The following is a 14169-nucleotide window of genomic DNA, read 5'->3' on the forward strand; positions in this document are numbered from 1 at the left end:
CAGCAGCATAATAGGATACCTACATGTAAGTAATTTTAACGTTTGTTCGTTTTGTTCTCATAGAATCAGCTTCATGGGTTTTGTTATCACTTATCAGTAAGGGCAACCCAACAAAAGAAGACTTCTAGAGTTCGTAAAATCATCAGAGGAGTCCTACTCCTACTTCATTTTTAAAAAATAGATTCTAGAAACATCCAAAACACAGATTCTCAAGCTTCCTTTATAGTGGCGATAAGCTGGCAATAGAAAATTTCTACAGAAAATCGTGGAATTTTTTCAAACTCAATTTTAAGCACTTTTGAACCTCTAAACTTGTAAAATAATAACATTTCTTATAAATTCTGATGATTATTCACTTTAATAAAAATTTGTCAATCTTCATCTCATTCATCACTTTTCTATGGAAAAGTTAAAAAATTTTGACTTTTCCATAGAAAATTGATAAAATTCCACAGCCAGTATAAATGCTTCCATTTGAATGTACACATTTGTCTTTTCTGTAGAAAAATTCCACGGCCACTATAAAGGAAGCTTCAATAATCGGTGTTGAAAGGAAAAAACTAGTTTGTTTCAAGCTAGCATCAAACAAACCTACTCGAATGGGTAACGAGCTCCTCCTACAGCGCTGCTTCGTTGCTGCGAAAGAAAAGAGGCCAATGATAGATGAATGGGCGTGTCGCTATTGAATAATTGGTGAGAATTCCTTCAACCATTTGAGGGATATTGTTGCACACATGCTGCTCTTTCCTTTTTTCTAATCCTTTGCACAGTTACTTGCGGATGCATTTAAACATTGTAATGGTGATTTTAGGAACCATCTGCCTTCCTTTGAAACAGAAAATAAAAATGGAATGAATATAGCTGTAATACACAGGCCTATTGGATATGCCTACCTTGTTAGTTTCATTGTAGCCTATACTCAAGTGCAGTTTCATCTAGGCTAGCGCTTTTATGTTCTTAGGTGTCAGGTTAATATTGTGAGCCTATAGTAGGTAGGCCTATCGGTCTATGCCTATTGCCTATGCAGGCGTGATGTGATTCAACCATTATGCGTTTCATATGTTGTTATTGGGATTCTTAATCATTTTTGAATTATTTTCAATGATCTATGTATAATTTGGGTTGCTTGTGGTGTAGGTACCTATTTGTTTTATTGCCAAGGTTTTGATCATAATTTATGAATTTTTTAATATCTTCAAAAATTTGTAGTAGCCATGTTATATGTACATGATCAGAAATCTATAAAATATTATAGTGGGTAGATACCTATTTTAATTATAGGTATTCTCCATATGTATATGTATGTACCTATATGTTAGATAGGTACATGGTAATTGTTTATTGTTTATAGATATGTATTCATTGTGACCAACCGAAATTATTCAACAAAACACTTTTTTGGAGGTAGGTACCCACTCAATATTTCTGTAATGTGCACCCTGTGTAGGTAGATCTAGCTAGGTACCTATTAGGTCTACATTCACTTAGCTATAGGTAGTTAGTTGAGAGAGTGACTTTTGGAAATAGGTATTTTTAACGAAGCAATTGTTGATCATTAATTATTTAGATTTTGTTATTCGATTTAATTAAATATTAAGCAAAATATAGGCATTATCTTCATGTGCATAGATTAGCGTATACAAGGTCGCCATTACTGCCATATAGTGAACCATGATCCATCTTTCGAGAGTTGAGCAAAGAATTCTTCCCTACTGTATGTATTATAGGTATTTACAATGGAAATTATGCGTATTGTTATGAGTATTAGGTAGGTATACCTATCCTATAAAATTATCAATTAACAATGCACTGACATGAGAGATGTTGAAATTGTTAACTGACAGTTGAATACTGAATCATTTTCTGCCGATAATATGCTTCTCCAATTCATTCTCATCTCCTCTCGTATAGGCTTAGGCACTATAGGCAGGTGAGCATTTAATGTTCTAACAGGCCTATGGGCTGTCTAGCTGCTTCCACTTTTTACTTTTGATCTTGTAAACTAAAATGTTATCACTCTTCTGAATAGGTACAGACATGGAATAGATACCTATACATATGGTAGGTATACCTATTGACGATTTGAGGTCCGCCATTTTGATCAGAGCAAATCAATGGCATGTTCAGTTGTGTTTATAGCCTTTAGGAAGCGTTCAAACACTTACCTACTTCATGTTTTTAATGTTTTTATTCCAGAAACCCGGATTTTCTTTTGAGCCTCATACAAAATCGGCCAAGAAACTTTGAAGTTTGATACCCATCCATAGCTGTTATTCAAAGTATACTTACCTACCTAATTAATTTTCACTTCTTATGCTTATATATTACCTTAACTGGAGAAGTTTCTTTTCAAAATAGAACAGTGGATTCCCAATTTCCTATACCATTGGTAATCAGGAAATCCAAAACTTACATCTTAAGTAGGTAGGTACTTTAGTTCAATCTCGACTCGGTGTAATACTTACAATATGCTAATGATTTCTTCTCTCATGTCGACAAATGAAGATATATGTAAGTATTTTATGTACTTCTACGTTTCATATTTTACTTTTATGTAGGATTTATATAGGTACTAGATACCAACATAATATTACCTACCTGCTTATCGCTTAGTGCTTTACAATTTACGTGCTTTATGCAATTACATTACCCAGTCCTAGAGCCTAGACCAGGCATCATCATTCAGCATTGATTTTTTTCAATATGTAGACAGCTTGCCCCATCTGTAATGTAGTCTGTAAGTTGAAGTCTATTTGAATTCGTTTATGTTAAGTCTAAGATCTTCGTACAGATGACGCTACAGTTTGAGAAACCTTCCTTCATTCAGCCGACTGTACTGTACAGACAACATTTTTGCGCCTGCGCCAAGCGGTACACAGACTGCGTCGACTGCGACGAAGCACTGATAGTAATTAATTATTCAGACTTCAGAGAACAGATAGTACATTTTTTCAGAAATTATGGGCAAGTGAATCACAGTGATAAGGTGAGAATAAGTTGGTAATATGGTGTAATGTAATCATTATGTAAATTAATAACAATGACGATGTCATTTCAAAGGTAACTTGCTGCGCCCATTGCGATGAAAATGTCTTATCACTGTAGAAGTATCGTTATCATTAGGTAAAGGAGCCCTTTACTACCGGTATAGTATTTTCACGTGCAAAAAAGAATTATACTTCGCGAATCGTATGAAAACTTAGCCGGTAAGTGATCTGCTAACTAATTCACCGAGTATTATATGCTATGATAATGTTAGTTTCTAAATACGTGATTTTTTTCCAGACATGTATTACTGTCCGGGTAACGTTACCGTACTTGACATTTGGGTCAATAATGGCATTTCGCAATGTTTCATGGATACCATTACACCTGCGGTATTATCCATTTATATGGTCATATTCGGATTATTAGAATGGCGCGAGTATTGGAGACATGGAACCGAATGGAACGTTGGTGTCTTACCTAAAACCAAACTATTCATCTTGCAATTATTTTTATCCTACTTTTTGATCTTTTTGGCGATCGTCGAAGCTATCGTTAATACGTTTGTAATCTATCATGGAACAATTTATGCCTACTCGGTGAGCAACATTTGTGTGATTTAGACTCTGGTCGATACATTTACAATAATTTTTTCGTAATTGTGCTTGTTTCCATTTCTACAGTTTGTCTATGTTCAAGCAACGATATTCATTATGGTCACTTCAACGTATTTGATCCATTTCGAAAGATATTATGTAATACCTTCAAGATCTGTTCGTGGACATAGTGTGACATTATTGGTTTTCTGGACGCTCTTATTTGCTTCTGAAAATATCGCATTTGTTAATCTGGAACGAGATGGATGGTGGTTCCATTTAAATACGTTAGTATATTGTTCGTCTGATGCAGATTTATCCTTACAGAATATTTATTTTAATTGTCGAATGTTACAGGATCGAGGATAAAATAAATATGATATTTTTCATTGCTCGGTACGCTTGCTGCTTGTTATTATTCATTTTGGGATTGAAAGCTCCAGGTATTCCAAATATGCAAGATTACATCAACTTGAATAATTCCAGCAACACTATACCCGAAGTATGCAAACACACCTTTCGGTAGTTCTCATTTTAATTCGAGATGAATTTCTATTTCTCTCTTTTTTTTTAGAGTGAACGTCAAGAATTGAGTGCATCAGCTTGGTCAAATGTGTGGCGTCGAACTAAAATCTTGGCTCCATTTTTATGGCCAAAGAAAAGCTTTGATTTACAATTCAGAGTTATTCTATGCTTCTCTCTACTGATCGCCGGTCGTTTTGTCAACATTCTAACTCCCATTTATACGAAGAAAATTGGTTGGTTTTGTACGAATTTTGATTCAAAATAATACGATGTAAATTATTAACATTTTGCTTTAAAATTTCAGTCGACAGTTTATCTGTTGTTCCGTTGGAATATCGTTGGGATTTGGTGCTGATGTTCGTTGCTTTTAAATTCCTTCAAGGCGGAGGAACCGGTAGTATGGGATTATTGAATAATTTACGTTCGTTTTTCTGGATCCGCGTGCAACAATATACTTCGAGAGAAGTAAAGGTACGTATGATATGAGTTCGTGTTTATTACGGTGTTACGTGCTCTAATTTTTTCTATGCTCTAAATTCAAGTTGTGTTGTATGTGGTTCATTGTAATGTGTAAATATTTGAAAAATATTGTGACGAGTTAGTTCGATGAACCATTTGAAGCATAGATAAACACTAATTAAATACTGACTGTATTCGATGCCGAATGTTGAATTATTGGTCGGAGATGAAATTATTTTTAAACTAATTTAGAATTTTTTTTACTGATCATCTTTTTTTTTTAATTAAAAAATTGGAATACGGTAAATAATAACGTGTTGAATTTATTATATCGAACTTTCATCAATAATTATTAATTCAAAATTTGTCGTTTATTTCACAGCTTGAATTATTCCGACATCTGCACAGTCTCAGTTTACGTTGGCACTTGAGCAGGAAAACCGGCGAAGTCTTACGAGTCATGGATCGTGGAACAGATTCGATCAACGGTCTATTGAGTTTGTTTCTGTTTCAAATTTTTCCCACCTTCATAGATATCACTGTAGCAATCATATATTTTATTTCCGCCTTCAACGGATGGTTCGGTTTAATCGTATTTGTAACAATGCTCTTGTACCTTGGTAAGATTCTCGATTACTACGAGTATCATCTGTTCTACTGTAATATGCTGAAAAATTATCTAATAATGTGTCTTAATTTCACAGCTTTTACCGTCATAATTACCGAAATGCGTACCAAATACCAAAGGTTGATGAATTTAGCAGATAACAAAGCTAAAGCTAAGAGTGTCGATTCGTTATTGAATTTCGAAACTGTAAAATACTACGGAGCTGAGGAATATGAAGTAGCCGAGTATAGGAAAGCTATCTTATCTTTCCAAGTTAGTCTAATTACGACCCTGTGAATTTTTTTCGACATATCTTTAAATATTACTAACCTTTGAATTTTGTTTTAGGACGAACAATGGAAGAATTCGTTTACTTTGAATATTTTAAATTCTGTTCAAAATGTTATCATTAGTGGAGGTCTACTTTTCGGATCTCTTCTGTGTGTTTATCAAGTCGTAGAAGAGAAAACATTAACGGTCGGTGATTACGTACTGTATGCTACGTATCTAACTCAACTGTACATGCCTTTGAATTGGTTCGGTACATTTTATAGGTAAAAATTATTCAGTTGATTTAATTTACTGGAATAGTAGTAAAGGGTGTTTTTAATCCTGTTAATCGATTATTGTTTTACGCAGACAAATTCAGAACAGTTTTGTCGACATGGAATGTATGTTCGATTTACTAGGCGAACAACCAGATATTCGAGATTCCCCTGGAGCATTACCAATCGAGGTTTCGAGAGGCCAAGTCGAGTTTAGAAATGTTACATTTTCCTATCTTCCTGAAAGAACAGTGTTGAAAAATTTATCATTTCTAGTGGAACCTGGCAAAACAGTCGCTTTAGTGAGTTGGTTATCTTTATCAGTACGTGATTGGGATAGTTTATTTGTACCAGTAGACTGGTAGGTCATTACTGAGATACGGGTAATGTGTTCGTTCAAGTTGTGGTTCGTGGTTAATTGCCCTTATTGTACGATAATGGATCGTGTGGTCTTAATGGCGATGTGCTCAGGTTGAAGATTATTTTTATCCCAAACGATATGTATGTGTGTGATAGTAACGAAGTTCTATCCTGTGATTGATTTGACGTTCGAGATGATCGATTCTTATTGAATCTTAGTCATCGCCTATCGGTATATTGGTGCATCATCACAATCATGATTCACTCCATGGATTTCAAATGAGAATTCCAGGGGAAAAAATATGTTACTCATTTTACCAGGAAGCGTATGAGTTGCATCTATTCAGTGTTCAGTGTTGAAGGGGCAATCGAGCTATGTGTTGAATAAAATGAAAAAAATCCCTCGATCGTAGGAAACTACTTACCTATTTGTACGTATCTATTAATAATCGGATAAAGCTGAAATTTGGTAACGTTGAGAGTACTCTCCCCCCCTTTTTTTGAACTTCACACTCATCTCAATGAAAAATGATCTTTTGAAAATTTTTAAAAATATCATCCTTTGAAAAAATTCAAAAATTATTTATGTATTTTGAAAATTGTTTTCAGAACTCTTCCCGACTTCAGTCTTTACTAATGGTCAAAAATTGCAATTCGCCACTTCACGCTACCATACCATATTTTGTCAGCTCTTCGGTAGATGGAATGCAATTGAAATTTTTCAAATGCTCATTTTTTTGTTTTTTTTTCGATGAACTATTATTCGACTATTCATTGATTTATTTCAATTTATGAATTTTTTTAAATTTTAAAGTTCTTGGCTTGAAATTTTTTTATTGGGTATGTTCGTTGTTTTTTTTTAAACCAATTTGACAACCCAAATATTTGTTTGTTTGTGAATGTGATAAGTTAGGAAATGATGTTGGTGGTCTCAAGTTGAAAGAAAATAATGAAATAATAATGCTAAAAAAAATATAAAAATTACCTAAGTAATTAAAAATTTGCAAATTCAAAATTGACACTTATCAACGAATAAACGTTAGAAATTGAATTTCTTCAATTCTTGAAAGAATACAAAACAATCTTATTTATAAAAAATTACATTACTGAGACTATGAGATAGCCTTATTTCCAAATCAACTATATAGACAGAGACACCAAGAATGCTGGGTTTTTTTCCTGAGGACGCAAATATTTTGACAGAGCGTAGTGAAATTTTATTGGAGAATAATCCCAAAAATTCGAAAAGAATTTTATTGTTTCTCTCAACTGCCCTCTCAGCTTAGGCTCAAAGTTTGAAAAATGCATGGAAAACATATTTCGAAAAAAATCATGTCAAGACGGATTTGATGTACCTAAATAGTTTAATTTTTGTTAATGTCAATGGATTCTCATTTGTAAGTCTTTTTTAAGAATAAGGCTCATGAATTTTTTTCCATTCTAAAAATTATGAGAAAATGTTCTTAAAGTAGGGGGAGGGGAGAGATTTCAAATTTTTGAGCAAAAATGTTCGTATCCAGTAAATTAATTTATACTTATGAGTAAACATTTTTTTTTTCCAAAAAAAAATCATATTTTTTTGAAGTTTAGGAACAAAAGTTGGATATTCTTGTCAAAGAAGGTAGAGAAAAATTTGAATATTACTAAATTTAAAATTTCTGTCTCCTTTTAAGGAATTTTACGTATAATTTCAAAAAAACTCGTACGTTGACTTCTCCTTTTTTGAGTACCTTGTACCTACTAAAGTATACCTATGCAATTTGAAATTCTATTTTTCTCCTCCTACCCCTTCTTATTTGAGTTTTTTGTCGTTTAATTGATCAATTGTGAAGATGACTTCAATCTTCATGTTTAATTTTAGATCGTGTTGACTTCATTTCAAATAGAAATAATTGAAGAGCTCTATTCCAAAGTGGGTCAAGTCATTTTTTTCACCAAAAAATGCGTTTAAAATTTTTGTTGCTAAAATTTGTTCTGTTTCGAAAGGTCGGTGCAACTTTCCTTTCTTCGGACATAGAACAATTGCTTGTTCAGAAAATCACTTTGAAAAATCGATGACTTAACTCACTTTTGAAGTAAAAATCTCCGTAAAACGTGTTTTTTGAAAAAAATGACTTAACCCACTTTGGAATAGAGCTCTTCAATTGCAGATTCTCCTCAGGGAATGGTTAGAAGTGTTGCATATCAATTGGCTCGAAGGGGTACGTGCTTGTATCATTTGAAAAGTCTATTCAGAACTATGGCGGGTGAAATACACTAAAACATAAATAAAATTTTTAATGGGTTGAAGCTGGCCATTTGTAATTTTGACAATTGTATGATATTTTTTTGAAAAAATTGGGCCCTGATATTACTTTTTTTCGCTCATGTCGAAAGTAAGTCTCAAGAAGCAAAAGTAGATATCTCGAAGCTGTAGCTGCTCAGTTATACAATATACATTTTCCACAATTTACGTTTTTTTTATAGCACTCTAAAAATTAAAGTATCAAAGCAAAAAATCCCCATAGTGCAGCTCATAATTGTGGTGTTGAAGTGACGCTTATCTTTGTTAAATCCTAAATTTTTCCATTTGACTGTTGAATTTTGTGCTCAATAATGATTAATGAACATTTCGAGGCTGGATTCTGAAATGATTTTTAATGAAAAACATAAAAGATTTCTGTAAGAAGATGGCCCATCTCAAATTTGAATTTACTGATGTTAAATTCAAAAAAATAATTATAAAAGAAGTTCAAGTTTCAAGAAAAGAATTGAATCGAATTTTTCTGGTTTTGAACGTCAACTCCAGTATTCACTTTTGGATGCGAATAAAGATAAATTCGAAATTTCATATTCGGAGTTTTCATTTTTTTTTTCTAATTCGCACTTCAACTCTGTTTTAAGGCAAGTCTTAGAAAATTATTTGCTGGTTAAAAACTATCCCTCAGGAAAGAACGTTATTTTTTTTCCCCCTGTGTGGAATAAATTATAAACACCACCAGGCTTTTGTACGTTGCTGGTTGCATAACATTCTACCTAAATTTATTATTAATCTAATAAATAATTTACTAATGAACGATGTAAATTACAACAGGTGGGTCCATCTGGCAGTGGAAAAACAACCATTATACGATTGCTGTTCAGATTTTACGACGCGAACTCCGGCTTTATATTCTTAGATGGACAAAATATCCAATTAGTTACCCAAGAGAGTTTAAGAAAAGCAATTGGCGTCGTTCCGCAGGATACTGTACTGTTTAACAATACAATCAAGTAAGCGAACTTTTTAACGTTTTTCTCCTTTATTCTGTTCCTTTCATTGTCAGACCATCAGGCCGGTTCTTTTTCTCCTACACGTAGAGAATTGAGACATTTCCTCGAATTATGAATTTATAGAGGTTCGTCTGTGTCGGCATCGTTAGACCTTTGTAGGTTATTTTTTGGCCCCGTTTGTTATGGAAAAAAGTCGCCTACTTGCTTTTTTTTTTACCTTTAGACCTTTTATAAACTAAACTGTCTAAGTGTTTGTGTGTTTTTTTTTCTTTACTTCAGATATAATATACAGTATGGCAAGGCAGACTCATCCGATAGAGAAGTAGTAGAAGCAGCTAAAAATGCCGATATTCACGAACGTATTTTAACATTCCCGGATCTGTATAATACACAGGTGAGTTAGCCTTTTTCTGAGAAAATTAAAATTAAAGACGCCCGATGCGTTGGATGTTGGCTAGCCTAAGTAATGTCTCATCGAATCGAGGCTATTCAAGGACGAATTTTGATTTTCTCGTGAGACAATTTCTGAAGATGACTGGCGCATCCGTCGTCGCTCGGTGACCAGACATTGAGAATTTTTTTTCTTTTTTGGTTCGATCGATAATGAATTTATAAAAGAACGCGCGTCAACTCTGTATTGCGATTTTTTCTCGTGATACATACTAATTTCAAACGCGACTGAAAAATGGGGGCAAATTTTGAAACGATGACGTAACTCGATCATATCTCATTGATTTTTCTTTCGATAGAATATACAAATTTTTTAAAACGATGGTTGATTTTTTTTTTAATACTAAGGTTGGAGAAAGAGGGTTGAAACTGAGCGGAGGTGAAAAGCAACGAGTTGCTATTGCTAGGACGTTTTTAAAATCGCCCATGATCGTGCTGCTGGACGAAGCGACCAGTTCGCTGGATACGTTATCCGAGCGAAATATACAGGTAATGAATTCGCCTCGTTGAAGTAAAGAGATTTAAATTTATACCGAGAATAACCTTGGCAAATTATCATGGTGTTTGGATTACATTTTGCAGGCATCTTTGGCTAAAATATGCAGTAACAGAACGACCATAATTGTCGCACATCGGTTATCTACCATCATACATGCGGACGAGATCATGGTGTTGAAGAATGGCGAAATATGCGAACGCGGAAGGTAATTATCAACGATTGATTAAGTGAGATAAAAGTCTTAATTTGAGTAGCTGGAATGGGAACAATTTATGGTTATTTGCGTTGAAAAGTGAAAATGGCCTATTTACATATAAGTTTACGTAGGTATAAGTTGTGAATGAAAAATCGTTCGAGGAAGTTGAGCTTTTCATTTTTTGCTCGAAATATTTTGGAAGAAGACTAACCACATTTTCCTGGCAAGAAATTGCGTGCTCCGCAATTTTTTTTCTCATAATATTTTTTTCCAAGACTTAATTTTTCTCAAAAATTAAAAAAAATAATTAATGGAATTTTTCGTCACGAAAAATATATTTTTTTGAAAAAACCGAGAGTTCTACGAAAAAATGAAAATAAACAAAATTGTGGAGCATGAAGTGATTCATTTTTTTTTTTTTTTTTGAAGGTTATTTCTTCAAAATAACTTGAGCTAAGAATAAATTGATTAATCATACTTAAATCAATTGTGCATGATAAGAAATTTGAATTTTTAAAAAAATTTTCGAATACCATTACAAAAATTGATTTTTGAGAAAGCCAATAAGATTACAATTCATTTTTTTTTTTTTTTCAACAAAAATGCTTCATCTGTGATCTGAGAAAAAATTGGATTGAAAGTGTAACTTGAACCGTCTACTTAGAATAAAATATTCAAAATTCTCGATTTATTAGTTGCAAAAAAATCATTGTTTTGAAAACAAACTAAACATCGTTTGAAACAAATTGAGAGAAACAAAATTGTAATCGAAGGTTGTAAGACGGTCAAGTTTAGTAGAATATTGTGCAAATACTTGAATATGATCAAAATTCGAGTATTTGTTTTAAAACATCAAAAAAAATGAAAAATTTCTTTTGAATTGAATTGAAAATTTCATTCCAAAGTTGAGGTAATTTTAGGCAAACTTAATGGTAATTTTTGACAAATCATTGAAATTTTTTGTTGTGAGATGACTTTTGAAAAACAGTGCAAAAAAAATTTGAAAAATGATAATTGATTTGGCATTTCAACATTGCCCCCCCTCCCCCACTAGAAAATGTTTAAATCAACGGTATACATGCAAAATCACGTAACCCACAATTTTTTCAAAAATTATATTCATTCTGCAGATTCTGGTAGTGTAGGACCCAGGCAACCAGACTCTCCCTTCCCTCCTCTTCTCTCTTCGTAAAAGTTTTTTAGGATTGAAAAAAAAAATGAAAATCTAATATTGTGAAATCATGCTTGTAATGTAACAATGAATAATGAATTTCTCATTTCAATCTCTCCCTCCCTCGTTTCACTAAAAAGAAGTTTCAAATTTAAATTTTCAAATTTGTCAGAATTTTGAAAAAAAAAATGAAAATCATGGGTGTAAAATGGATTTATTTAGTGGTTTGTTTTCTTGAGATCCAGGTAAAAGATTAGTTTCTAACGAATTCTCTTCCTCTCCCTTTATATTTTATTCAAGCGATTATTTTGAAACTTGTTATGATAATGGAGGTACTTGAGGGTAATGACCTAGAATTTTTTTGATTTTTTTTATCTCAACGATGACCTTAAAATTCATTTTGGGAATTTCCAATCAATGTAAAAAGGGCCCAATACCTCAAAAAAAATTATTACTTTTATGTTTTTCATTGTACATCTTTTCCATCACTTATATTTTTGTTTAGAATGGTACCCTTCGCTACATCGCCATAAAACAATTTTAAAACGTGGTTTTGACTATTTATAGGTCTACTCATCTACTGATTAAAAAAATTACTTGAACCGACCCCCTTCCGGTTTCAAAAAAACTAAGCTAGAGTAATAGAGCATGCCCTGAAACCTCTGAAGGCTCTGAAACAAAAATGGCCTGTGTCAAAGTTCATTTTTGGAGATGAAAACTACAAAAAAGTTGGAAAAGCTGTTATTATGGAAATTTTTCAACTTTTCTATAAAATACTTAATATGATTTTTAAAAAAAAAAAAACAAAATTGAACCATTACTTCGTTTCTACCTTACAAGCTCTAAAACAATCACTTTTGGCCAGCCATTTTGTAGTCTCCAGAGATTTTTTGAATTCCTCTAAGAATTTCGATTTACTCTGGTAAAAGACAAGTTATTTATTCCCGCCTTCCCGCTGATTTGTTTTGTTCAAAAAAAGAACTTTGACAACAGTCTTCAGAATTTTTAAAAATTATTTCCAACTTCAAAATGGGTAGATATTGAATGGTACATATTTTGCTTGGAAAAAAATACGAGATCTTTGGGGGGCACTTTATTCCCTTTAGCTATTAGCTAAAAATTCACTCATTTTGAGATTTTTTTTTCCAAATAACGTACTAATGTGACTCCCCTCTGAAGGTCTGCGCTCACTTCATAATTACGAGTATGTGTTTTATTTTTTAGGCATCAAGATTTAATAAATATGAGCGGATTGTACTCAACGATGTGGCAACAACAGTTGGAAAACGATTCGGCTACCAAGCCATCGGTATCAATCGCCGAACAGGCCGAGCCTAAGCTTGAACTTCCTGCTGGTCATGGACATGGACATGTGATAGCCTAATAAAAGACGTACGTGTTTCGTACAAACGAAAAATCTGCAACGACCAAAATGTACTTAATTTGTGCGACTCGTAGTGTAATTTTAGTTTTCTACTGTCTCTACTCATCTAGTCTTATCGGAAGGGTTTATTGTTGTGATATACATGGACTTCAGATACCATTCGGTAATCGGTTTCGGTACGATGACTTTTTTGTAGGTATATTGCCTTTGCGAATCGTAATATTGTAGACGGTATTTTGATATTTATTCCTATATTTTTTTTTTTATCTTTTAAGGGATTTTTCTTCTCTTTTTTCTTTATTGTTTGAACAGGGTGTTATTTTATACGAATGCACGTTGATGTTTTTGCAGAGTTATATGCACTTGTGCCATTTTTATTGTTTATGTCGCGTTCGAGTGATGTTCATTGTTTTTGCGATCGATGGTTAAAAATATATTAAGGTTAATGGAAAACTGAGATTTTCACTCATGTAATTATAATGAGGATGATCGGAAAAAAAAAAATGCAAACTTTTACCTACGTCAAGTGTTATTTCTAAATGCTTAATGTTGGACACCTAAGTTATTATTTTTTTTAATTTTTGCTTGACGAAGGTCTTATTTATTTTTTGGTAAATGAAACAAAGTGTACACTATACGATGTCTTTGACTTTCGTTCTTCCAACTTTTTGTCATCGTCGATTCGATTATCTTGAATTATTATTATTTATTGTACTGTTTGCGTATGATTAATCGGCGAATTTAACTGTTCCCCCGGATTTATTTTGTGATTACTCAATTATACGGTTTTAAATGTGACAAAGGATGTGTGTGTTTTTTTTTTGTGCAGGTAGATAAAAGATGAAAGTCTATACCTACTATCTACTGTTTGGCTACTTGTCCTGAATATTTTTAACAAAACGGCGCCAAAAGGTAGTTGACTGCTCTTCGAACTTTTTTTTTCGAGGCAAAATATTTCACCCATTTTGTTAGTCTGTTGAATTGCTCTCGAGATGAAAAAATTAACTCGATGGTTTTGGAATAATTTTAGAAGTCGAGTGGACATTCTGTTTGAAAAAAGAATACCCTCCCCTTAGCCCCTTCATGTTGTCCTACGAGTAGTTCCAAAACTTGAAAATACAGTGTAACAATTCGTGATAT

The 14169-nt window shown here is 33.0% G+C and overlaps 1 protein-coding gene across 1 annotated transcript; it reads left to right on the top strand.

Moving 5' to 3' along the window:
* Positions 1–2842: 2842 nt before the first annotated feature.
* Hmt-1 (ABC transporter ATP-binding protein/permease Hmt-1) lies at positions 2843–13832 on the top strand. Its single transcript, XM_065350251.1, has 16 exons — positions 2843–2986; positions 3061–3206; positions 3286–3584; positions 3669–3868; positions 3939–4083; positions 4156–4339; positions 4411–4577; positions 4948–5185; positions 5270–5445; positions 5521–5726; positions 5812–6019; positions 9151–9329; positions 9609–9723; positions 10128–10268; positions 10362–10483; positions 12870–13832. Exons 3-16 carry the CDS (start codon positions 3288–3290, stop codon positions 13027–13029), a joined length of 2538 nt encoding a protein of 845 aa, XP_065206323.1. The 5' UTR covers positions 2843–2986; positions 3061–3206; positions 3286–3287; the 3' UTR covers positions 13030–13832.
* The last annotated feature ends 337 nt before the right edge of the window (positions 13833–14169 follow it).

This window comes from Planococcus citri, chromosome 2, assembly GCF_950023065.1.
Source record: "Planococcus citri chromosome 2, ihPlaCitr1.1, whole genome shotgun sequence".
Lineage (NCBI taxonomy): Eukaryota > Metazoa > Arthropoda > Insecta > Hemiptera > Pseudococcidae > Planococcus > Planococcus citri.

Coding starts and splice junctions, on each gene's coding strand:
- Hmt-1 (XM_065350251.1), top strand. CDS start 3,288: ATGTATTACTGTCCGGGTAACGTTACCGTACTTGACATTTGGGTCAAT. Junction 4,340..4,410: donor CATTTATACGAAGAAAATTG/GTTGGTTTTGTA, acceptor TTAAAATTTCAG/TCGACAGTTTATCTGTTGTT. Junction 5,446..5,520: donor AAGCTATCTTATCTTTCCAA/GTTAGTCTAATT, acceptor ATTTTGTTTTAG/GACGAACAATGGAAGAATTC.